The sequence below is a fragment of the Aspergillus neoniger genome, assembly GCF_003184625.1.
Source record: "Aspergillus neoniger CBS 115656 unplaced genomic scaffold BO87scaffold_3, whole genome shotgun sequence".
In the NCBI taxonomy this organism is placed as follows: Eukaryota; Fungi; Ascomycota; class Eurotiomycetes; order Eurotiales; family Aspergillaceae; genus Aspergillus; species Aspergillus neoniger.
The window spans coordinates 550609-573485 of NW_020291131.1; the positions used below are offsets into that span (position 1 = coordinate 550609).

Consider the following 22877-nt stretch of genomic DNA (forward strand, 5'->3'; position numbering starts at 1 on the left):
ATTTTGAACCCCCCGTTTATTACTTTGATTATTCTTCATTTCCCCTCTTCCTTCTCCTGTCCCGTCCGTCCCTTATTTCCCCCATAAATCAGACTCGCCTATCAGAATCTGAAACTCGCACCAGCGACGGAGCCTCTGCGCTATCGCAGCGACCTGAACGCTCGTCGATTCCCACATTCCACCAGTCCCTCCTGGCGCAATCTCCAATCTCGATTTCTCCCCCCCTTAGCCAGGAATTCACAAAGGGGGCTGGTCTATTGGAACGCTTAATTGTCCGACGCACTATCGGCCATTATGTCCTATAATCGCTTGGGTAGGTTCTTAATTATTACTCCGCTGCTGGTCTACTTGGGACAGCTTGCGCGGCCGTGACTTGTCGCGCATTTCCTCCCTTCTCCGCATCAATTTCCCTCCTGAAACCCTAGTGTCGGGAGCGAGCCTTACTATACAAGGGAAATTGCTCGTATCTGCATGCGAGAGCTACAGACCTTTTGTGTCTGTTGTGCTGTCATTGTCGCACCGCCATTTCATTTTCAATTGCGCATCCCGCATAGGGCGTTTATACTGACCGTCGAGTGCAGGAGACCCCTACGGGGAGGAAGAGAGTCACACTCCCATGATGAATCCTCACCATCTCGATGCTCGATCCCCGTCACCGGGCCGGCCATTAAACGCCTACCAGCTGTCGGATAATCCCTATGCGCCTCGCGAACACCTGGAGATGCCCTCCAGCGATCGGCTGGCAGAACAACCAACGGTACGGATGTTCTTGGAGCTGTGGATGATGATGATAATGATGATGATGATGATGATGATGATGATGCTAATTGCCATGCTCCTGAACTAGTATTCGGTCGAGAGACTCCCAAACTCTTATGGTCATAACGAACTCTACGAAGATCACCACCCTCATGCCTACCCTGGTTACGAATACTCCCTTGACCCAGAAGCGCATCATGACGCTTACTATACCCAACCTTACCAGCCGGCGGTAACGCCGCATGAAGACTATGACTTGGGGCAATATCCCGAGCATCAACAATCATATACCGATGATCGGGTCCCTATCCTGCAACCAGACAACCCATTCGGGCCGGATCCGTATGCCGATGAGTATGAAGAGGAGCCTACGATCGCACCTACGCCTAGTCCGGCGCCAATTCGTCGATGGAAGACCGTCAAGGAGGTGCAGCTCTTCAACGGTAACCTCGTGCTGGATTGCCCAATTGCGCCCGCCCTGCTCAGTCAGGTCCCTCACGCCGAACCCCCGGGTCGAGATGAGTTCACGCACATGCGTTATTCTGCCGCCACGTGCGATCCGGCCGACTTCTTCGAAGAGCGTTTCACTCTGCGTCAGAAGCTTTTTGCCAAACCTCGACACACGGAGCTTTTCATTGCGGTCACCATGTACAACGAGGATGATTTCCTCTTCGCTCGGACGATGATTGGTGTGTTCAAGAACATTGAGTACATGTGCTCCAGGACATCAAGCAAGACGTGGGGCAAAGATGCATGGAAGAAGATTGTGGTGTGTGTCATCAGCGATGGTCGTGCGAAGATCAATCCGCGCACGCGCGCTGTCCTGGCTGGTTTGGGATGCTATCAGGATGGTATTGCCAAGCAGCAAGTCAACGGCAAGGATGTCACAGCACATATCTATGAATACACCACGCAGGTGGGACTAGAATTGAAGGGAGGCCAGGTTAGCCTCAAACCTCGGTCTGGTTGCCCCGTCCAGATGATCTTCTGTTTGAAGGAAAAGAACCAGAAGAAGATCAACTCGCACCGTTGGTTCTTCCAGGCATTTGGACGCGTGCTGGATCCGAACATCTGTGTTTTGTTGGACGCGGGTACGCGGCCTGGAAAGGACTCGATCTACCATCTATGGAAGGCCTTCGATGTTGACCCGATGTGTGGAGGTGCTTGTGGTGAGATCAAGGTCATGTTGTCGCATGGAAAGAAGTTGCTCAACCCGCTGGTTGCCGGGCAGAACTTCGAGTACAAGCTCAGTAACATCCTCGATAAGCCGCTGGAGTCGGCATTCGGTTTCATTACTGTCCTTCCGGGTGCCTTCTCTGCGTACCGATACGTCGCGCTGCAGAACGACAAGAACGGACAAGGTCCGCTGGAACGGTATTTCCTGGGAGAGAAGATGCATGGTGCCAATGCCGGTATTTTCACGGCAAACATGTACCTGGCCGAGGATCGTATTCTTTGCTTCGAGATTGTGTCGAAGCGCAACTGCCGCTGGCTGCTACGATACGTTAAGTCGGCCAATGGTGAAACCGATGTCCCAGATCGGATGGCCGAATTTATCCTTCAACGTCGTCGTTGGCTCAACGGTAGTTTCTTCGCTGCAGTTTATGCCATTGCGCACTTCTGGCAGATCTGGCGAAGCGACCATAGCTTTATGCGGAAGTTCATGCTGTTCATCGAGTTCATCTATCAGACCATCAACATGCTGTTCGCGTGGTTTGGCATTGTAAGTAGCTTCTCACTTTCAGGCAAAACGTCACTAACAGACACAGGGCAATTTCTTCCTGGTTTTCCATATTCTTACAGAATACCTGGGCGATGACGACCTGCTGGGCACAGTTGGTAAAGTGCTTGGCGTGGTATTCGAGTGGCTCTACCTCGCGACGTTGGTAACTTGCTTTGTTCTGGCGCTGGGCAACCGACCTGGTGGATCGAACAAATTCTATATGACGATGGTCTATTTCTGGATTGGTATCATGATATACCTGGCATTCGCAGCGGTTTTCGTAACCGTGAAGTCGATCCAATCACAAGTGCAGGAAAGCGGTTTCACCTTTTCGGATCTTTTCACCAACTACCAGTTCTTCTCGATTATCGTGTCGCTCGGCTCTACCTATGTGATGTGGTTCCTCGCCTCGTTCATCTTCATGGACCCTTGGCACATGTTTACCTCCGTGAGTATCCCAGCACTGCCGATGCCACTATCTTCTAACTCGTACAGTTCATCCAATACATTCTCCTCACTCCGACCTACATCAACGTGCTCAACATCTACGCCTTCTGCAACACCCACGACATCACATGGGGTACAAAGGGAGACGACAAGGCAGAGAAACTGCCGTCTGCAAACCTCAAGCCCGGCGGCAAGGTCGACGTCAACATCCCGCAGGACGACGGCGATCTGAACGCACAATACGAAGCCGAATTGGCCAAATTCGCGTCGAAGCCACCCAAGGAGGAGAACACCGTCTCCGAGGAAGACCGCCAGGCCGACTATTACAAGGGATTCCGCAGTGCGGTCGTGTTGGTGTGGGTGTTTTGCAACTTTGCCCTGGCCGCGGTGGTGCTCAGCGCGGCTGGTCTGGAGGAGTTCAGCAGCGACCAGGAGACGACGGAGAACACACGAGCCACCATTTACATGGCGGTGGTGCTGTGGAGTGTAGCGGGATTGTCACTTTTCAAGTTCATGGGAGCGATGTGGTTCTTGACTGTGCGGATGGTAAGTTTTCCAGAACCTAAGGGTGTGGATTCAGCTAACGAGGGTTTACTAGTTCCGCGGTGTTTAATCTGGCGTTCGATGAGTCGGCTTAGATGGACAGATAAACAGACAGACAGCATACCGCTGCAGGCTCGGTATGGTATGATGATGACAAGCAATGATGGTTTCATGATACACGGGGCAATGGGATACCCGGTTGTTGATATGATAGATAGTTTTTAGTTTATGTAACATGACATTATACGAGCATCGTAACATTAACACATATAGCCAAGTAACTCCGTAGGGAAGAGAAGCATATAACAGTCCAATCTTTCAGCTTTCATTTATTTGTCATATTTATCATTAATGAGACAGCATAGTATAACAACAGCATCATTGGTCTAGTGGTAGAATTCATCGTTGCCATCGATGAGGCCCGTGTTCGATTCACGGATGATGCACATCTTTTTGCGATTCTTATTTTCATACCCCTATCAACAACATACAAACATCCACACCAAAATATAATACTACAACACTATACCCCTACAAACCCATCAAATAACCGGCTATTTAGAAAGTAAAAATCAAGCCATAACACAAACCGCAATCCCACCCAACACCAACGCCATCCCCAACCACGTCTCCCGCTCAATGACCTTCCTCTCAACATACCATTCGCCCAACACCGTGAACAGAAACGCACTGGAGTTGGCGAGGGGGACGGTTGATGATAATTCTATACATTACCATTAGTAAATAAACAATTACTCCATACCACATATTCACCCATAGAAAGTAACAATGTAAAGGGTTTACATACCATGCTTCCCCACCAACAAAAAGAACCACACACTCCCGGTAAGATTCACCACCAGGGGAATCGAATAAGCAGGAGTGCGAAGCAGATTAACAACTGTCCAGAATAACGTGGTGAACTTTTTGCGGAGCCAGGATTGCTGTTTCTGCTGTTGCTGTTGCATCCATGCCGGTTGTTGTTGCTGTTCTTGGTGGTGGCTAGCTGGGGGAGGATTATCTTCCTCGCTTTCTTCTCCCCGTTCATCCTCGGGGCGTGTTTCGTCGGTGTATTCGGGAGACACGGATGTTAGGGGGACGTTGGTTTCATCATTGTTGCTGTTGGTGATGTTGTTGGTATCGTCTTGCTGGTTTTGTTGCTGGCGGGCTGCAAAGTCCGCGGCTGCGCGCCGGATGAAAGGGGTGGTGAAACCCCAAGCTACCCCGACTAGGAGGAAGGAGAGAATGTAGTTGATTACGGGGGGGTTGGAGGAGTCTGCTGTGGGTGGTTCTGGGTCCATTTTGGGAGTATTTCTTCTTTTGATGGTGGGGAGGATGGGATGGGATGAAGTGTTAAACAGTTAAGGGAGGTGTGGAGATAGATGGTTGCATGCATGCATGCGGTTAGTTAGTCGGTTGATGGGGCTCGGCGGGAGGGCGGGTCGGGGAACGGCCAGGCGGGTGGAGGTTAGTTATCTACTATGTAGTTATTTGGCTATGCTGGGAGCTGTTCTGTATTCAATTTGTAGGATATGGAAATAGATTTATTGTTAATGTTTGATTGCTTTGCTTTTTTGTTGTGGGATTCTTTATGGTGTATAATTTGTAGGGTTAATATATCTGTCGCTGTACAGTATCTGTTGAGTGGTAATAATCCACCCTACTACAATAAAGCAACCACGGGAGAAGCTCTGAGTTTTAAAGGTCATGTATTGATATCGCTTATGATGTACTATCGTTGCAAGGACCTGCATCTGAATGACTACTTTGGTGTACAATGCTATTCGGTTGATGGTTGGGAACTTTATAATCCATGATCCCGCAAGCCACCATTTCTGAGAAGGTGTACAGAACATGAAGAAGACATATGCCATTGATTCATGCGGGATGATACAGATTTATATAGAATTTAACAATTGAAAATTGGTAGAATGATTGTATCAATAACTTCATCCAATGGACAGTGTATCAGCTTGCATTGTCCAACAGTCAAAAGATAGCTGTCTCCTATCATCGAATAGTCCCCTGTCTAGCCCTGTTCAGCATCATCTCCGAAAGCTAAGCGTCGACGGTCAAACCAGTTAACAATGCATGGTAGATTCAACGGTTGATTGGCTCGATCACTTGAGACATGAGATTGTCAGAGCCTCGCTTAGAATAACCAATTAGCGCATTTGGACTAGCCAGATGCTCCTTGCCTATGACCGAGTATAAGGTTACTACATACTGTGCCATGGCATGGATCTAGTTAGTTGTCTATGGGAGTATAGTTTCTCATTGGTCGAAAGTTAGATGAACTGCTACTAGCTAGGATGCTTTCATTAGGGCTCACTCTCATCATATGAGCACTTCCAAAGTCAGGACCCGAGTTCAGATCAGCTGGACAGCTTTTCTCTACTCTTTGCAACAAAACTTATGCAACTAGAAAGATAGCAGCTGGGTATCACATTCATATCTGCAAAATAACTATATATAAGGCAACACACCGTGATCACCACTCCACCCGGTCATCATGCACCAATTGCACATCCCATCGTTCCTCCCCGCGCCATACCCTTCCCGGTCGATTCCGCCCCGCCACCGCCGTCCGCAGCTTGGTAATCATCCCCGCCGGACCGCTGGCGAGCACCCGCGTCGGACCATCGACCACCCGATCCAGGAAATCCTCGACAATGTCCTCGAGGTCCGGATGATGATGGGCCGCTGCCGCTGTCCCAGCAACTGCAGTGTCTTCAGATGAGAGGGTATACTGCACGGCAATCCCAGAGTCCGACGACGCACTCGACCCCGCACAGCAGGGCGATTTCTCGAGGTCGGAGACCTTAGGGACTGGCGCCGTTTCCCGCGTCACGAAGATGCGAACTCTGAACATGTTCGAGTGGGTGGATGCCAGGCGCTGCAGGATGTCGAGCTCCGGGGCGATCCATTGCATGTCGGCCTTGCGGCGGATGATCCAGATGAGTTCGAGGATCTGCGTCGGTTGGGACTTGGATGTGGATGCGTTGCTGAGTAAATGGAGAAGTGGGGGAAGCACGAAGGTGATACCAGTCCCGCCGGCAATGCAGAGGAGGTTGCTGCTTCCAGCGGTTGTGGTTTCCTCCATGATGGACTGGCCGTAAGACCCACAGAGAATCACTGGGGTTGTGGGGCCGGCGCTCGTCATCGTGGTGGTCTCACCGTCAGTGGGTTGAGAATTTTGTGACGAGATGCGTGCGAGGTGGGCGAGTTCCCGCGTCAGTCCCTTCCGGGCGCGGATGATGTAGGTGTGCGGCTGGCCGGTGGGTAAGGTGTCTGGTACGCTGCAGGGGGTGAGTGGGTGGGCTTGCCACAGACTCAACTGCGGGAAGCAGAGGAAGAAGTGCTGGCCAATGTGCCAGGGGTCGTGATTATGGTGAAAGTCAAGGCGGATGATATCGCCATCGTCCGGGTTGGGGTGCAGCTGGATCGCAGCGTGCGGAATGTGCAACCCTCCGGTGGTGGACGACGTCGTGGTCGGAACGTTCAGATGATGCAGCACGAAGACGCGAACGAGGCGGATCCCCCGGTCCAGGAACCAGACTACCAGCGAGGCCAGCATCCAGCAGTACAGGTGTGACCAATGCGCCCAGCAGGCCCCGACATAGACCATGGCGACTACGTAGTGGGCCTTGCGGAAGAACTCGTAGCCCGTCAGCTGAATGCCGCGCTTAGTGCTGTGGAAGACCAGGAAGGAGAGCAGGATCATGGCCACGATGCCCCAGATGATGTACGACTGCGTGATGAAGCTATTCCACTGCGCGGGCTGCGGCTGGTAGAGCTTTCCCTCAACGATGGTCCAGCCGATGGTGTGCATGGCCGACTGAATGTAGATCACCCATCCCAGCCAGCGGTGGAGGAAGTTGAAGTGATGGTATGGAACGCCGGTAATCAGCGAAAGCAATGATTCCCGGCTGGAGAGCAGGATGGACAATGGAGTGAGGGCGAACGCCAGCACACCGATGCGGTCCGCCCACGGACCCAATCCACTGCGCGTGTTGTTGAGCGAACTGCCGCTAATGGGAGTGACCCAGGTCTTGTAGGTGATGCCCACCAGGGTAAATACCAACAGATACCCGGAGATAACTAGGGATATGAGGACTTGCAGACGTGTGGTATGTCCAAACACCCAGGGCAAGGTTTCCCGAAGAAGATGTCGCCGGACAAGCGCCTGGATCGTCCGCGAAAGACGGTAGGGAGCACTCTGGCGGATGGGCTTGGGCGAGGTCCTGGCTACAGATCGATCAAACCGAACGAGGCGTCCTCCCAACGCCCATAGGAACAAAATTCCCACGACCACCGCCCACAGAATGAAGCTGTAGAGCATGCTGACATCGTGGCCATGGTAAACCGCGTCCAAATAGGCGCAGGTACCGGCATCTTTGGTGCAGGGGACCTGGCGGGCAACATACCCCCAGTGGTATTCCATGGCGGAGTCCTGGGAGAAGTCCTGAATATGCCCCATGGTGGAGGAAGTGTAGATGGGATAAAATTTGCAGGTGTGCTCGAGCCGGTGACAGTGGCCATTTCTATATCCTCAGGATTGGATGTGGAGTCATCGCAGTGGAGTCGCCAAGGCCGATATCTGCTCATCGCCAAGCATCGTACGTGATAATCTGCTCATTTCACGCTTCGTATAAGTAGACCGTGCCATTCCCCTCTCCATTGGTTCCCAAACTGCAACACCATCACCATCACCATCACCACCATGGACATGCACATGGACATGTCCAGCTCCAATTCGAGCGCCTGCTCGGTAACCGTACGTCGTTTCACTCCCTGCTTGACATCTGATGACTAATCAACATGGCAGATGTTATGGAATTGGACCACAATCGATGCCTGTATGATTCCTTAGTACTCTGTATAGCTCTGATCCATCCAGCCCTAACAATTGCAGGTTTCCTCTCCTCCACCTGGCACATCAACACGGCGGGCCAATTCGCCGTCTCATGCATCGCAGTCGCCTTTCTCGTCGTTTTGCTCGACTTCCTCCGCCTCCTAAGCAAGCAATACGAGGACCATCTCCAACGACAATTCCAGCGCTACGTTGCAGCGCAAACAACATCGGACCGCATGCAGTTTTTCTGCGGTGACAGCCTGGAGCACGGGCCAACGGTGCTTACCTTCCGAGCCAGTCCCTGGCAGCAGTTGGCGCGGGCGCTACTGCACACACTGCAGTTCGGGCTCGCGTACATTATCATGCTGATCGCCATGTTTTACAATGGGTACATGATCATCTCTATCCTCCTGGGGGCGTTTCTGGGGAAGGTGTTTTGCGACCGGGGCGAGTACCGTGTCGTGGTGGCGCGTCCGGGGGCCAGGACAACGGATGCGACGAAAGCAATGGAGATAGAACCGGGGAAACAGACAGAAGAGTGGACGACGGGTTGTTGTGGGTAGTTATGAGACAGTCTATAGTGCAACGAAGCCCATGATGTTTGAAGTTTAGATTGTTTCAGATTAATATCGTAAGATTGGAGGGGTCCTTGAGTGCTTAGTCATAAATATAGTTGCTGCCTGATTATGGCCTTGTTGCCTGACTATGCTTCTTTTGTAACATCTTGTCAGAGCGCTGCTATATTCCCTCAATCATGCTCAGACCCACTTTAAGCCCAACTCCAGGTCTTGCTACTCTGCGATTTTGAGTTAATTTCTCACATCGCCAATGGTTATAAATTGATGGGGCTCGGCGGGGCAACTGGTGAGTAGATTATTTCTTGATTACTATCTCCTTCAAGCAATTCGTTGATCAGCGCATATCAATCTTGCTCGGTTACACCTCAGCTAATCCTCTATTGTCAACCCTCAAAGCAGTATCTTCTTCAACCGTCTAACTCTCTCTTTATCCCCTTCAAGCGTACCATCTGCCCACCTATCCACCCACGGGGCCGTACAGGTTTTCCCAAACCCAATCAACCAAGCATCATCATTCACATCAATGAGCACATTATCAGCCTTAGGATCTCCCCAAAGCAAGTCCCTCCGATGAAGAATCTTCAAACTATTCTTGATCTGCCAATACCATTTATCTCGGCGTTCTTTATCCGGTAGAGGTCGTCCATCCCGCATCACATCACTGAGAGTAGATCCCTCGATGCACAACAAAAGAAGACCAAACACCTTTTTGCTCCAATCCTGCGCCACACCAACAACTTGAGCCCCTAAAAAAAGCGGTTCGCCGTAAATCCCAGAGTCCCACAGCTTCGTATAACTCTCGATCTCATTATAAGAGCAGATCAAATCCGATTTGTCCCTTACCGTGAGCATCTTAAAGTAGAGGGCCTCATTAGGTTGTTCAACCAGAGACACCTTCTTAGGAATGACAGATTTCGGATCAGGATCCAATTTAACTATGATATCTCTGAGATCATATGCAGGAAGCCGCGGATACCCAGCCGCCACGGCATCGGGGATGGCTATGCCTTTGAATTCAACCTCGTTGCTGATGGGTTCTGGTGTCTTGAATCTGAAGCCACCTTCCTTGGTCCAGTCTATACAGCATCCAACTGCTTCGAGCTTATTGAAGCAGTCCTCGACTATGTGGATCTTGGTATAATCGAATGGAGGGGCCAATTTATTCACACCGCAGTACCTCAAAATGCATCGGTAGACACTGTGCTTAGCATCCTTTAGCTCTCTGTGCGACGGGTGATTTGATTTTCGGAGGCGTGCTTTGTATTTCTTGTAGAATCTGTGGTATCTTCTCACATCACCGATGGTTATCCTGAAGTATTTGTTGCCTTTGTACACGGTGAATTCGGGATGCTTGTCCGGTCCGATGTAGTGGATTCGGCCGATGTCGTAATCGAGACACTCTTTCACCATAGTGCTTTATATCGACAAATGGGGTATTGTTGGCGATGAGGTTAGGAAATCCGCACTTGATATATTGATATATGTATTGTCTTTGTCCGACGAGGATTGAGAATGTGAGCTTTCGGTGTTGGGTAAATGTCAGTTGCCGTCTTTATCTAAGCCAGGGGATACCTAGTCTATTATGCCATTATAGAACCGAGGTAATACATCCTTGATGAGACCGATGAAGATTCTGGCTCAACATATGTTTTCCGAAAAAAAAAAAAAAAAAAGAACAATGAAACCCCCTTTATAGGCGTAGTCATGTACCAGGGTCCGGATCTTGGTGATATTGCCAAATCCTGCATTTACTAGAGGCAAGACCCGGGCCCATCAAACCGATTGGAATGTTCCCCATATATATTTATCAATATCTATCTATCCGTCTTCTTTTGGTAAGTGTACTTTTGAAGTACCTTTGAATGGCTTATCAATAGGACTATGGCTGGTTTCTTGTGAAGTTCAAAACTATCTGTATCTATATACGATTGTTATATATTTGCTACTACGCGGAAATTGCATCCGAGGAGAACATAGTATCTTAAAGAATTACTTATATCTATCGAATTTCTAATTTTTCTTTTTCCGTAGCACTTCTAGAGTTTGTAAGCGACTGCTAATTGACAGACATTATTATCTTTCCTGTATTGTTCTTACCAGGAATCGAGAATACAAACTTCTTTATGCATATGGTTAAAGGAGAACGTGAAGCGCAACTTCTTTTATCTTATGATAGTTCACTGTCATGAACTATAAAAGGGACTACGCAGGGAATGCTTAGTGAAATATTATCCCTCTATATAGCATTAACAACAGAGTGCTGAGGTTGGAACAGATTAAAGCATGTCTAAATGCACCTGAGCTATATAAATGCAAGCTACCAAGTATCAATAACCAAAGCAACCCAAAAAATTTGATACCAATCTCAATAAACAACCTGTGAGCTAAGCGTCAGACAGCCCCGCGCGTCAGAGGGCGTTTATTCAGAAGACTGGCCGCGCTGGTCTAGCATGTCATCTAGACAGTTCATTATATCGTCCATAGAAACGCTGAGGTCGGAGTCACTGGTGCCCCGTTGACTCTTGTACACCTCGAAAACGATATTGCGTGCCAGTGTTTCAACATCCCGGGCATTTGCCCAAGACCTTGTCTTTTGCAACTGGGCAAACAGGTCCCGAACAGTTGAATCTTCCCATTCACTCATGGTAGGGCTTCGATCCACTCTTATCTGGAGCTTCCCTAGCTGCACTTCAAGATATTCAAGGCAGTGAGCTGGGCTCATCGATGGAAAGACAATATCGGTGGGGAACCGAGACCGTAAACCCGTATTCATATGAAGTAGCCTATCCATATCATCCGAGTAGCCAGCTAGAACAATCACGAGCTTGCGAGAGTAGCGTGGCTTTGTCATACAGTCGACCAACTCTCCAACAGCTTCGTTAGCAAAGCTCGAGCAGTTGCCAGTGGACTTTCCCGCTAGCCGATAAGCTTCGTCGATAAATAGTACCTTTCCCAAAGCCCGCTCCAGAAGATTGATCACCTTGGGTCCTGTTTGCCCTACATACTCGCCTATCAAATCTGTCGCAGAGCAATCAATGACTTCGGAGGTGGAGAGGAATCCCATTTCGTAGAATATATCACCAAGAATGCGAGCTGTAGTAGTTTTTCCAGTCCCTGGTGGGCCCTTGAAGACAAACGCGAATGGGATATATGGACGCGGATCAATCCCCTGCGATCGCATACCGGACGATACCTTTTGATAACTTCTGAAAAGGGAGATGATACTGTCCATGCCGATCATTGATGAGAGGAGTGAATCACATGCCTTGCTGCCATTGAAGGCCCTATCATGCTCTGGGTCAAAATCGGAGGCCTCGATCTTCTTTCCTTTTCGGTTCCTAACACCCTTCACTCTCATGTAGAAGGCCGCTTTTGCTTTTCCAAGCAAATTCTCGACATCACCTCCATTTCCGAAGTTGGGCCGGTCTCGAGCCCTCGCAAGTACTTCTAGGGCAACTTTTCTGGCCTGATCGGTAGCCTCTATTTCATCATTCGACATTTTCTGGTCAAGAATCATGGCAAGCTGATCGACTGAGTAGTCTTCAAAGTGAAAAGCCTCTTCTAATGGAAATCGACGTCGCAACCCCGGGTTACTGTTGTTGAAAAACTCCTTCATCGGGTCCGGATAACCAATGAGGATAATACAACGGTCATCGCCGGGTTCATTCGAAGTATTTGTGACTAGCGTATCCACAACAGCGAGCCGGAACGAATCTGAGCAATTAGCCCCATGCCCAGTTCCCTGATAAAGCATATGCGCATCATCAATGATGAGAACCTTGCCCTTAGTAGCACGGAGTATATCCTTGGTGTTTGCTTCCGAGTCGCCGATATATTGCCCAATGAAATCAGATGGATCTTTCACCACAACCTCATCACCAGAGAGGAGACCGATTTCGGTAATAATCTGCCCATATAGCTTGGCGACTGTGGTTTTTCCAGTACCTGGAGGGCCTAAGAACACCTTGTTCAAGGGTATATCAAGTGGAGGTAGGCCTTGAAGCTCACGGTGATGATTGGTGTTTGCTTGATGCACCAGTTCATCGACCATCTCTTTGACCTCCTGGAACCCGATCATGTCTTGCAGTTGCTTCCAGGCCTCGCTGTCTCTGAGTTTGTTCACTGGTTCTGGTCCGAGAAGATCGAGTTTTGTCAGATAGTTATAGTTGGGTTCTTTCGCGCGCCTGGCTGCCGTGTCTCCTAATGACTGGCGGAGTCGCAAACCTTGACGATTCATCACCAGTTCCAAAACAGTGCGCAAAGCAAGAATATTATCAAAGCCGTTTTCTGATCGTGTACGACAAATTCGACGAGTCAGGATCTTCAGATACGGTCCACCCCAACCCCCTTCAACGTGCAATTTAGCCTTTTTCAATATACGAACCAACAGGCGGTGGATTTCTTCATCAGAATGGTCCTCGAGAGCCAATTTCATGGTGAAGAGGCGAGACGCTCCGGTGTCACTGAACCCTTTGTGCGGTCCGATCAGAATGACCACAATATCTCCATCATAGTTCCGCATGATAGTGAGAAACTCGTCCGTCACTGTTGGATGTGTTGTAAGCTGGTCGGCTCGGTTAATGAACATGACCTGAAATATTTTAGTATATATATGGCCCTTTCGAGAAAAGGGAATACTAAGCATACTCCTTCTGACGGGAGCCAACGGTGGAATTTTTTGCATGCCACGTGGAACCCTGAATAATGGCTGATACTCCTCGCCGCAAGACCAAAACAAGCAAGGAACTCCGCATAGATCTTGGCCACGATTGTTTTTCCTATGCTCTTCAGTCAATGTTCACGCAATTCCGGAAATAAACTGACCGGTTCCTATGCTTCCAGTGATTATTATGTTATGATGGGCATTTTTGAAGTCTTCGCCCCGCGCCTTATCTGCTTCAATCCTGGCTTTAAGGGCCAGAAATTGAGCCTTGATATTCTCCTGGCCAATCAGACACATTACACGATCCATCAACCGTTCAAGGCGCTGTTCATTCTTGGATAGCTGCAGCCCAGCTAGCAGCCGTTTCTGTCTAAGCCATTCCAAGCGGGAGGGCGATTCATCGTCCATGTCGTTCACGTTGGCTTCAAGGTCTTCAATGGCTTGATCATCAAACTTCAGGTCCATCTCATTCCCTTCAGCAATGTCTTCGTCTTCTGGTAGAAACGTCCATGTTTTGAGAAAGTAGTCGCTATCTGTGCTGGAAAGAGACTTGGTGTCTTCGTCATCTTCATCGCACTGGTTGTTGTCTTCTTCACCGTTATTTCTGTCAGTTTGAGTATCGCTACTCTCCTCACTGTTATGTTGCATTCCGTTATCGTTCGTCTCTTCGGCTAATTCTTCATCGACTTGGTCGCCATTGATTGTGTTGCCAATATTCTCGTCGATCTTGTGGGCTTGGTTGTCAGATGGACCATCGACTTGGTTGTCGTCGCCGTTATTGTTTTCGGATTCGTGTGTTTCGCTGTCTTCTCCTTCTGCATTGGTCCACTTCTCTTTGCTATCAAGTAAGTTCACCTCTTCGTCAAGTCCTTCGCGATTAGGGCTCGAATTGCCCTGGTCGACGTCTTTGTTTTCGCTAGACAAAATTGTGGCTGGTAGCTCACCCTCGTCAACATGTGTTTCAATGGCTTCGTCATCGCCTAGTTGGCTTCCTTCCTTTGTTGCATCGCTCGTCCTCTCGTCCCCAGTATCGCCGCATGTTGGCGTGTTATCCGTGTTGGTATTTTCTTCCACCAAGCCATTCTGGGAGTCATCTGGCACAGTGTCCTCCAGGTCTTTGTGCACAGGACAAACAAGCGAAGAAAACGCCTCGTCTAGGACAGTATTATCAAAGTGCTGCCATTCGTCAGAGCTGTAGTCCGCTCCCGTCATCTTTTGTTGGTCTTCTTCAGCGTTTTGTTGATTACCGCATTCTTCCTTGGTTGTAGGGGTCGAGTCCTCAATGGTGTTCTCCGCGACAATTTCCTTCTCTGATGGGCCTGATTGTTCTCCCATTTTGCTGTCAGCTAATGAAGTTGCTAGGTAAAGTAAGAGATGAAACGCCTGATGAACGAACTTACTTTCGGGCGAGGATGTCGGAGATACTTATAGAACGGGGAGCCATACATTCAGGTCTATATTGGTATCCTTTGAGGGGGCAAATAGAAGAGCCTCAAAAGACGATGGTAGGCAGCGACGCTGTAGCCTTGGGGTAATTTCGATGAGAGCAGCCACCTCACGGTACATATGCAAATACGTTGAGAACATCATCATCATATAACCTGCATGATTGGTGCGGTCTCAAAGCAATTCGCCTCCTATGCATGCAGCAAGCATGCCTGTAGCCTTATCACACTTGTGAGGCTCAGTGTGCTCGAATGGACAAGGTCTTGCCGTTGGAATAATCAATCTTATACTGCCCTCGGCCAATAGTTGGTTTCCAACACAGATAAGTGAAGGTATTTCTTATGTCGGTGATTCATGTCTCAAACAGAATGAGCCTGGTCACTACACAGCATAGGCTTCTGGCCTAGCTATGGCGGAACGACTCCGGACGCCTATATCATGTATGATTTTGGGTACCAAACTAGGCAGCCTTGTCTGCCTAAGCCAGTGGAGTTGGTCGCAGATTCAGGTGGATCCACACTCCGCCCCCTTGCGTGGCCGGGGCAGGGGAAGACACATAGACGGCCTCTTCCAACCGCGATAGGTTATATTCTCGTGCTCGTTGTGGTTGTGATCTATAAGGTTCCGGTCAGAAGTATGGTAAAGGAGTTGAGGCCCTAGCTCCCTCGTACCACCTGCACATGCTCGCTCCTCACCCTCCCGTCCAACCTCTCCCCACCCGTTTATAAGCTTCCTGTTTACCCGCCACGACGCTGGCGCCATCATTGGCTACTCTACATCTCTGGTGATTATCATGCTTGGTATACGAAGTACAGTTATAGCATTTCAACCAAAACATTCAAGAATAAACACATTACAATGTATGGTCCAACGCACGAACCCACATCATGTACCTTGTCCAGACAAAATCAGCGCCTGTGCACTCAGAGTGAGGCTAAAGCCAATTCCGAGGGCTTCTGCCCAATGACAAAATTCAGCTGCGGCGCATATCCATACTTCATCACGTCGTCCCGCAAATCGTCCAAGAAAGCATCGTACTCAGCCGGGGTTCTTGCCACCCCAGGGATACCGCCAGGGGGCATTTTATGCCCGAGGCTGCGGAATCCTTCCACCAATATATGAGCAGAGGCCACTTTCCACTGCTCCTCTCTAGCCATTGCACCGTACCCCAAAGCGAACGATGTTTTCTTGATGTTCTTAAATCCCAGGTCACTGAGCAAATCCTCCAGTTCATAAGCAATATAAGCATTCATCCCAAAAGCAGCAGTGCTCCACTTTTCGAACTCCGACATCTTGGCAAGGGTAGGGAACTTAACAGGGTCAAATGGTGTGTCACGATCTACCCATTGGGCTTCCACAAGCTGAATCCAGCCTCCAGGCTTCAACACTGAACGCAAGTTTCCCACGGCCTGTGGCCATTCCGAGCTTTTCAGGCCCCATATAAGATAGCGTTGATGAACGATGTCGAAGCTTTCTGGGAGGTGCAGATGCTTTGGAATTGGCTCCCGGATATCATGCTTCCGAAGATCCACAATCGGACCGTCTGCAGATGGAGGCGGGAAAAGCGCGGAGCCAATGTCGATGCCATGAAGGGACCATTTCTGATTGGGATAGTGCTGTGCTAGAGAACGAAGCCAGGTTCCTACTCCAGCATCGTGAGTCAACGAAGTTATCTTGACGCTAGACAGGCTCCCTTCTTTCCACTTACCATCCGCTGCACCAGCGTCCAGAATCCTCAGTTCAGCATTGGTCTCCACAGGCATGCTCAGGAGAAGGCCTCCTGTGGACGACAGAATGAATTTGTGCTGCCGTTGAAGACGGTCGATCTCCCGTTGGTGGTGCGGGAGGTTATAAATCCCTTCGGTTCCAACGAAAGCGTTGCCTTTCGGGGCGGCAGAGGTGGAACTCGCAATGGCCATGATGATACAAATGGGGATAAGGTGGGAACTCTTCCTGACACGTTTCCAAGACACCAGTGCCTTCCTAGCCTTTAAATAGGAAGCGGGGGCATTGGTCGGGTGGAGCTGATGTGATGGATCCTGGACCCTTAACTCGGTAATTATAGTCGCCTAGCATGTGCTTCATCCAAGGACATGAGCCATTCAGCTGCCGAAGCTTTCTGTATTGTATGAAGGGGTTAATGTAAGTGATCATTTGCAATCAGGCTGGCCATTGCGTTACTAATTGAAATAGACCACATCATATGTCAAAATGCTGACCGTAAGACCAGAAACGATATATCGGACAGCAGACGGGGCAATACGTCCGTCCCAAAATCATACTACCTATAAAAGAGACCATTATTCTCCACTTCCATTAACCCCTTTTCTACACACACAATCACACTCTTCCTCTAACATACTCTCCTCATCGAATTCATAACTGACCCCAAACCATCAATTCCCCCAAACCAGATAAAAACAACATAACCCGAAAGACTGCCTGCCCTACCCCAACCAATTCCCACTAAACTAAGATAGTCATCTACCGACAATCAAACGCCACCCTACAACACTGCCAATCCTTCAACCCCCCCGCACAATCCTTACACGCCATCTTCTTCCCCAAATCGATTTTCCGTCCGGCATACCAAGCATCGCCCTCCGGCTTCTTCCCACCGCCCTTAACATCAACCTCCACCGTCCACGGCAACAACGAATGCAGGGACCAATGGCCCGTATCGAGGCTCTGCGGCAGAGCCCCAAGTCCCCTGCAGGAGCGATCGTAGACGTAGGTCTCGCGCAGCTGGACCCGGCCGTTGGGTGCGTACGTGGCGATGCCGAGGTTGCAGTAATTTGCGCCTGTTGGGGTGCAGAGGTCGGAGACGAGATCGTAGGGCGCAGAGGAGGTGATGATGTTGGGGGTGGAGGAGATGATATTGGCAGCGGATTGGGTGGCGTCGTGGGCGATGTCTAGGGCGGCGGTTAGGGGGTTGGTTGGGTGGGCGAGGGTGAAGGGGAGGAGAAGGGAGAGGGTGGTGAGGAGGTTCATTTTGGTAGTAGATAGTAGGCAGTAGTTGTGACAAGGTGGTAAGTAGGTTTTACTATCTGATGTTTGTTTGAAGACTCCCTAGGCTGGGTTGTAGCTGATGATATGGAAGTAGATTACGGTCCTATATATAAGTTATTTGTCCCTTATGATAGTCCATGTTCAGACCTGGCTCAGTCCCATTCATGTATCCGCCTAGTTCTCAGTACTCAGTACTTGGTCAATTGACCAACTCGTATCTGCATGACGTTAGGCATATACGGAGGGAATATACAAGTTCAATCTGTCTGGGGGATTGCAAACCCGGCTATCATGACGGACGGGGCAGTGTAGGGGTATATGCGCGCACAGCAGAGAACTGAATGACTGAAACACTATTCAAAGGTGACACAGCCGTTCGGATAATGAAGTAATGTGCATATGGACGTGAATGACCCCAATTCAACCAGGGTCGTGTCTAGATTTGAGATCAATGAGGCGGCGGCTCCTAGTCTGGAATGTAATCTCGGGTAGTATATAAGAGGCAATTCGACCATGTGTGCCTAATTTGTACTACAGTTCACTTCTCGCTTGTAGCTCGTTGGTGGTTATTGGACGGTTGGCTTTTCTTTTTGGTCTTGGATTTGGCGTGTCTGCGCCCTGGGTAGGAGTAGTGCTATTCAGTTAGTTGTCTGTATTTATAAGACCGGTCAGGTGCTGCCGGAGAGATTTATAAGCGAGTTGAGGAAGGGCTAGCTTATTTGTATTATAATCGCGTTGGTCTGGGTACTACGTAAGTTGGAATTATGGTGAAGGAACCGAGATACTGATATCAGGGAGCCATTACGTGACAACCTTTTATTGAGGCAATCACTATAACGGGCTTTAATCGTATGTCTGTAATAATGTCCATAGCAAGCTGTGGCATTCTATGCCAAAATAAGTGCCATTTAAAGTCCATTAAGACAGTGCTGCTGCTGATACACTCACACAAGCAAAGCACCCGAATCCGTACTCACAATCCGTCCAGTAACGTTTGCATCCTTCATCAAATAAATGTAAGCCTCTGCCACTTCTTCCGGTAGACCGACCCTCCCCGTCGGATTCTTCGCTGCAGCAAATTGGCATATACTTTCCTGCTCCTCTTCGTTCATCAGATCGTTCCATAGCGGAGTTCTCACCAGTCCAGGACTCACAGCGTTCACACGTATCGGCTTCAAATCAACCGCCAGATTACGTGCAACACTGCAAGTACCACCCAAGTATCCAGCTACCGCCGTCCAATTGGCCATCGGGCGTTCCCAATTGGTCCCCGTCGTCAAGGTGATTGATGACTCGGGACCCGGGGAGAGATATCGAGAGCCAATTTTGGCAACGAGTACGGCCGCAAAAAAGCGCACTTGACCGGCAGCGATGAGCTTCTCCCGAGTGATTTCCTGCACGGGCATGATGGCTGGCGCATCGGTGGCGGTGAAGACAATGTGGTCAACTTGGTTGGTCTTTTGGAAGAGCGCCTCGAGGTCTTCTTCCACAGTGTCTTTGGAAAGATCGCAGACGTGTCCTTGGACCTGGGCACTTGGAAATTCTGTCTTGAGATCTTGGATGGTGGATTCAATGCGTTTGCTTGAGGATGAAGACACGGTGACTCTGGCTGATGCGGCTAGTGAGAGTTTGGCCACTCCAAGGCCTATGCCGGAGGTGCCTCCGAAGATCAGGACATGCTTGCCCGCGAGTTTGTTGTAGTTGTAGCTGCTGGAGGACATCTTGTCTGATTGGGGAGTTTGAAGATGGAAACAACGAGTTTTGGTGTATGGGAAAACTCAATTATATCCATTGCAGTACAGCTCATGATGTCAAATATTAGTGTGTGTCCACTTAAGTCCGCTTAAGTCCGCGTCAGCAGGTGGGGGAGGAATCACATCCCCCACACGCCCAGTCTCCGATCATTATCTCCTTTGCTTTAGGGTTAGCAGAGGTAAGCAAGAGGCAACCTGTCAGATAAATCATAATCAGAACCCCTTGAACTGAGAGTGTTTTCCTTAGAACGAGAATCAAGGTAGGGTAAGACTCCAGCTTCGACCTCTCTATCAAACCCGAGGGGATGTCGCCGGACATGGGTGCCCGTGCGCCCGGTCTCCGATCATTATCTCCTTTGCTTGATATAGAAGTACCAGAAATATGCGAAGTAATCCACCTGTCAGATTAGTGCCTACTTTGGATCCGGAGTAGAAATCAAGCAATGCCCAGCTTCGGTCTCATTGTCAAATCCGAGGAATCTGAGCGCAAAAATGAGATTTGTAAGATGTTTGCATCTGAGGTTATCCATGCAAACAAGCACCCCATACCAACTAAGTAGATAGCCAATCACATGCCAGGCTCTTCTCCGACAAACAGAGCAAACCAGACAAATATCATCATGAAGAGCGGCTGATCCGTGCGATCTCCGACATGGCCATTCAACAAAGTGATCTTCAACAGACCATAAATTGGGCCAATTTCCTGCCAGAATGATGCCTCGGTGTACTTCATTATCCTCTCGATTATACAATAACAACTTTGGCTTGAAATCCTGACAAAATGCAGTCACCCTTGGCGCAGAAGCGATTGGCCGGCTTTGACTTGGTCCAAACCAACTATAAAACAGTCGGCGATCACAACATCCGCGCCGATTTCATCATTCCCCAGTCAAACTACACCGGCAAGCGGCCAGTTATCATCCATTTCCATGGCGGGGGTTTCGTAAGTGGCCCACTCACTAGACAAGCACCATCAATATGTACGATACTAACCTGCAGTAGCTAACCGGAGACGCGCTTTTCTTTGAATGGTTTCCCCAATACCTCTTCGACATCGCGAAACAGCACAATGCGGTGATCGTATCTCCAAACTACCGCCTCCTTCCCGAGGCCACCACCCTTGACCTGTTCGACGACATTGAGGATTTCTGGATCTGGCTGCATTCGCCCGCAGCGGCGGAACTTCTCTCATCCCAGCCTAATCCAACAGAACTCGACCTAGATCGCATCATTACTGCCGGTGAATCCGCCGGTGGCACACTCAGCATCTGTCACGCCCTGGCGCACCCAGAGGAGATCCGGGCTGCAACAGCAAGCTTTCCTGGCTTTCCCAGTGCTCCTGTCGAGGATGTTTCCGCACGGAAGGACCCACCTCGTTTGAGCGGTCTGTCTCTGGAAGAGGCAAACCGTGTTGTCGATGAAGCGATCAGAGATAGTGAAAAGGGAGTAGTCCAATCATCGATTACGCCGCCTGAGCGATTGCCTTTAATGCTTGCCATTGTTGAGGTTGCACGCCTCTATGAACTCTACGAACGTGGAACTGAGAAAGACCCCCGGCGGGCATTGCGGCACCCTATGGAACGGCTGGATGAGCCGGACGTCAAGTTCCCCCGTGGAGGTATCTCTATCCGACATGGCCTGGAAGATGACATCTTGCCTCCGGAGGTTAGTCAAGCCTTCGTGGACAAGGCAAGGAAAGTGATGGATGGGAAGCCGGGAGGGGATAAGATTGTTTTGGCACTGCGGCCAGGGGGTCATGGCTTTGAAAGCGAGACTACAGGAGATGAGGAGTGGTTGCAGGAGAACCTGCGGTTCGCTATCGAGGCATGGCTGGCATAGATTACTTGACATGGTGTATCACGGCACGATCATTCCAGAAGCCTTTATGTCGGACTCAGCCAGAACCTCTCTCTTTTGTTGATAGATCAAGATGATACATAACCTAACTACTAATTCATTCCTAACTATTATATCCATTCTTTCACTCTCATTAAATCACAGTTCGGTTCTCATCTTTATACAAGTACCATTCTCATTGCAAAAGTACAGCGATGCGATCGGTCTTCGGCAGCCCGAAGAAGCAAGTAAGCACTAGCAAGAGTCTACATTGTAGCTTAATTACTTCTATAAGTTCTCACCATTCCCATCATCATTGAGCTCCCTAACCTGCATCTTACGAACATTCTCTCTCTGTGGCACCCACAATCGGTTTATTTACCAAGTACAACCCCATTCAATCAAAGTTATCATGCTAACCAACCAACATATATACCGAATCTAAACAACGACCTAGACTACGGCCCAGACATCCACGCCTAGCTTAGACAGCTGGACACGGTACAGGTATAACCCATCACCAACAATCCCAGCAGTCAACAATCACACAGTATACATTACACTACCTAGAACTTCGGTATATCAATATGATCACATTTCATTACCATTACCATTACCATCAAATCAAACACACATATACCATATCACCCCCTCCACAAAACCCCATCACTCAATACTTAATAAGTCCCATCCTCCCACTCCCCCTCGTCAGCATCCTCATCCAACTCCCTAATAGCCCTAGTTCCCCCAGCAGCACCCATTCCACCCTGCGTATCCAACAACGCGCCCTCCCGACCCGCTGAATCGAATCTCCGTTCCTCGAAAACCGGCTCCTCGCCTAGATTCTGGTATCCGGTGCGGACGGTAGTAGCCCCAGTGGGGTCGGTGTGTGAGGTAGTGGCGTAGCGGTGGCCGGTCGATTCGGTTCGGGGGTTGTTGTTGTTGTTGTCGTTAGAGGTGGAAGAGGAGTAGGAAGAGTAGGCGGAGGAGGAGCTGGAGGTGGTGCGGTAGGACATTTTGTTTGTTGTTGTGGGGTTGTATTTCTCGCTGGTTGTATAGAAGATGATATCCGAGTATATTCAGATAGATTCAATCAATTGACAGTAAGATATTTATTATAGAATAGATTAAACTTCAAAATTATAATCAAACAATAGGCATTGTCCTCAAACGAAGAAGGATACTTATACCTACACCTCAACTCCAGTGGCAACAAATGTGATGTCATCCCCTTCCCCCCATAACAGTAACTCGTCCCCACCAA

At 49.4% G+C, this 22877-nt stretch overlaps 11 protein-coding genes and 1 non-coding gene across 12 annotated transcripts; 4 read left to right on the forward strand and 8 right to left on the reverse strand.

Annotated features, from left to right (window-relative positions):
• Window positions 1-294: 294 nt before the first annotated feature.
• On the forward strand, window positions 295-3542 carry chsA (chitin synthase class I; the record flags this gene model as incomplete). Its single annotated transcript, XM_025625051.1, has 6 exons — window positions 295-313; window positions 582-757; window positions 848-2482; window positions 2529-2930; window positions 2978-3475; window positions 3528-3542. The coding sequence occupies 6 exons, from the start codon at window positions 295-297 to the stop codon at window positions 3540-3542; spliced, it is 2745 nt and encodes a 914-aa protein (XP_025484155.1).
• Window positions 3543-3847: 305 nt separating this feature from the next.
• BO87DRAFT_t33 lies at window positions 3848-3918 on the forward strand. The gene has a single exon. It is a non-coding gene; the product is annotated as a tRNA-Gly (tRNA).
• Window positions 3906-4833, reverse strand: BO87DRAFT_455404 (uncharacterized protein). The gene is made up of 2 exons (XM_025628634.1): window positions 4281-4833; window positions 3906-4196 (listed from the first exon to the last, which is right to left on the reverse strand). Exons 1-2 carry the CDS (start codon window positions 4771-4773, stop codon window positions 4045-4047), a joined length of 645 nt encoding a protein of 214 aa, XP_025484156.1. The 5' UTR covers window positions 4774-4833; the 3' UTR covers window positions 3906-4044.
• Window positions 4834-5929: 1096 nt separating this feature from the next.
• On the reverse strand, window positions 5930-8126 carry BO87DRAFT_131242 (ferric reductase family protein). The gene has a single exon (XM_025618048.1). The coding sequence runs from the start codon at window positions 7950-7952 to the stop codon at window positions 5964-5966; it is 1989 nt and encodes a 662-aa protein (XP_025484157.1). The 5' UTR covers window positions 7953-8126; the 3' UTR covers window positions 5930-5963.
• A 32-nt stretch (window positions 8127-8158) lies between these two features.
• BO87DRAFT_372788 (copper transporter family protein) lies at window positions 8159-8901 on the forward strand. Its single transcript, XM_025622379.1, has 3 exons — window positions 8159-8249; window positions 8301-8331; window positions 8388-8901. Exons 1-3 carry the CDS (start codon window positions 8196-8198, stop codon window positions 8888-8890), a joined length of 588 nt encoding a protein of 195 aa, XP_025484158.1. The 5' UTR covers window positions 8159-8195; the 3' UTR covers window positions 8891-8901.
• Window positions 8902-9090: 189 nt separating this feature from the next.
• BO87DRAFT_442966 (uncharacterized protein) lies at window positions 9091-10315 on the reverse strand (the record flags this gene model as incomplete). The annotated part of the gene is made up of 1 exon (XM_025628074.1): window positions 9091-10315. The coding sequence occupies one exon, from the start codon at window positions 10313-10315 to the stop codon at window positions 9296-9298; it is 1020 nt and encodes a 339-aa protein (XP_025484159.1). The 3' UTR covers window positions 9091-9295.
• A 1009-nt stretch (window positions 10316-11324) lies between these two features.
• Window positions 11325-14033, reverse strand: BO87DRAFT_299048 (P-loop containing nucleoside triphosphate hydrolase protein; the record flags this gene model as incomplete). Its single annotated transcript, XM_025619080.1, has 3 exons — window positions 11325-13496; window positions 13544-13683; window positions 13730-14033. 3 exons carry the CDS (start codon window positions 14031-14033, stop codon window positions 11325-11327), a joined length of 2616 nt encoding a protein of 871 aa, XP_025484160.1.
• A 1765-nt stretch (window positions 14034-15798) lies between these two features.
• On the reverse strand, window positions 15799-17182 carry BO87DRAFT_412500 (class I SAM-dependent methyltransferase). Its single transcript, XM_025626501.1, has 2 exons — window positions 16723-17182; window positions 15799-16656 (listed from the first exon to the last, which is right to left on the reverse strand). Exons 1-2 carry the CDS (start codon window positions 16931-16933, stop codon window positions 15938-15940), a joined length of 930 nt encoding a protein of 309 aa, XP_025484161.1. The 5' UTR covers window positions 16934-17182; the 3' UTR covers window positions 15799-15937.
• Window positions 17183-17357: 175 nt separating this feature from the next.
• On the reverse strand, window positions 17358-18005 carry BO87DRAFT_350056 (uncharacterized protein; the record flags this gene model as incomplete). Its single annotated transcript, XM_025621054.1, has 1 exon — window positions 17358-18005. One exon carries the CDS (start codon window positions 18003-18005, stop codon window positions 17499-17501), a length of 507 nt encoding a protein of 168 aa, XP_025484162.1. The 3' UTR covers window positions 17358-17498.
• Window positions 18006-18924: 919 nt separating this feature from the next.
• BO87DRAFT_372792 (oxidoreductase, short chain dehydrogenase/reductase family) lies at window positions 18925-20020 on the reverse strand. The gene has a single exon (XM_025622380.1). It carries the CDS (start codon window positions 19742-19744, stop codon window positions 18968-18970), a length of 777 nt encoding a protein of 258 aa, XP_025484163.1. The 5' UTR covers window positions 19745-20020; the 3' UTR covers window positions 18925-18967.
• A 460-nt stretch (window positions 20021-20480) lies between these two features.
• Window positions 20481-21676, forward strand: BO87DRAFT_350062 (uncharacterized protein). The gene is made up of 2 exons (XM_025621055.1): window positions 20481-20720; window positions 20780-21676. Exons 1-2 carry the CDS (start codon window positions 20559-20561, stop codon window positions 21614-21616), a joined length of 999 nt encoding a protein of 332 aa, XP_025484164.1. The 5' UTR covers window positions 20481-20558; the 3' UTR covers window positions 21617-21676.
• A 507-nt stretch (window positions 21677-22183) lies between these two features.
• Window positions 22184-22751, reverse strand: BO87DRAFT_372794 (uncharacterized protein). Its single transcript, XM_025622381.1, has one exon. The coding sequence runs from the start codon at window positions 22627-22629 to the stop codon at window positions 22291-22293; it is 339 nt and encodes a 112-aa protein (XP_025484165.1). The 5' UTR covers window positions 22630-22751; the 3' UTR covers window positions 22184-22290.
• Window positions 22752-22877: the final 126 nt, after the last annotated feature.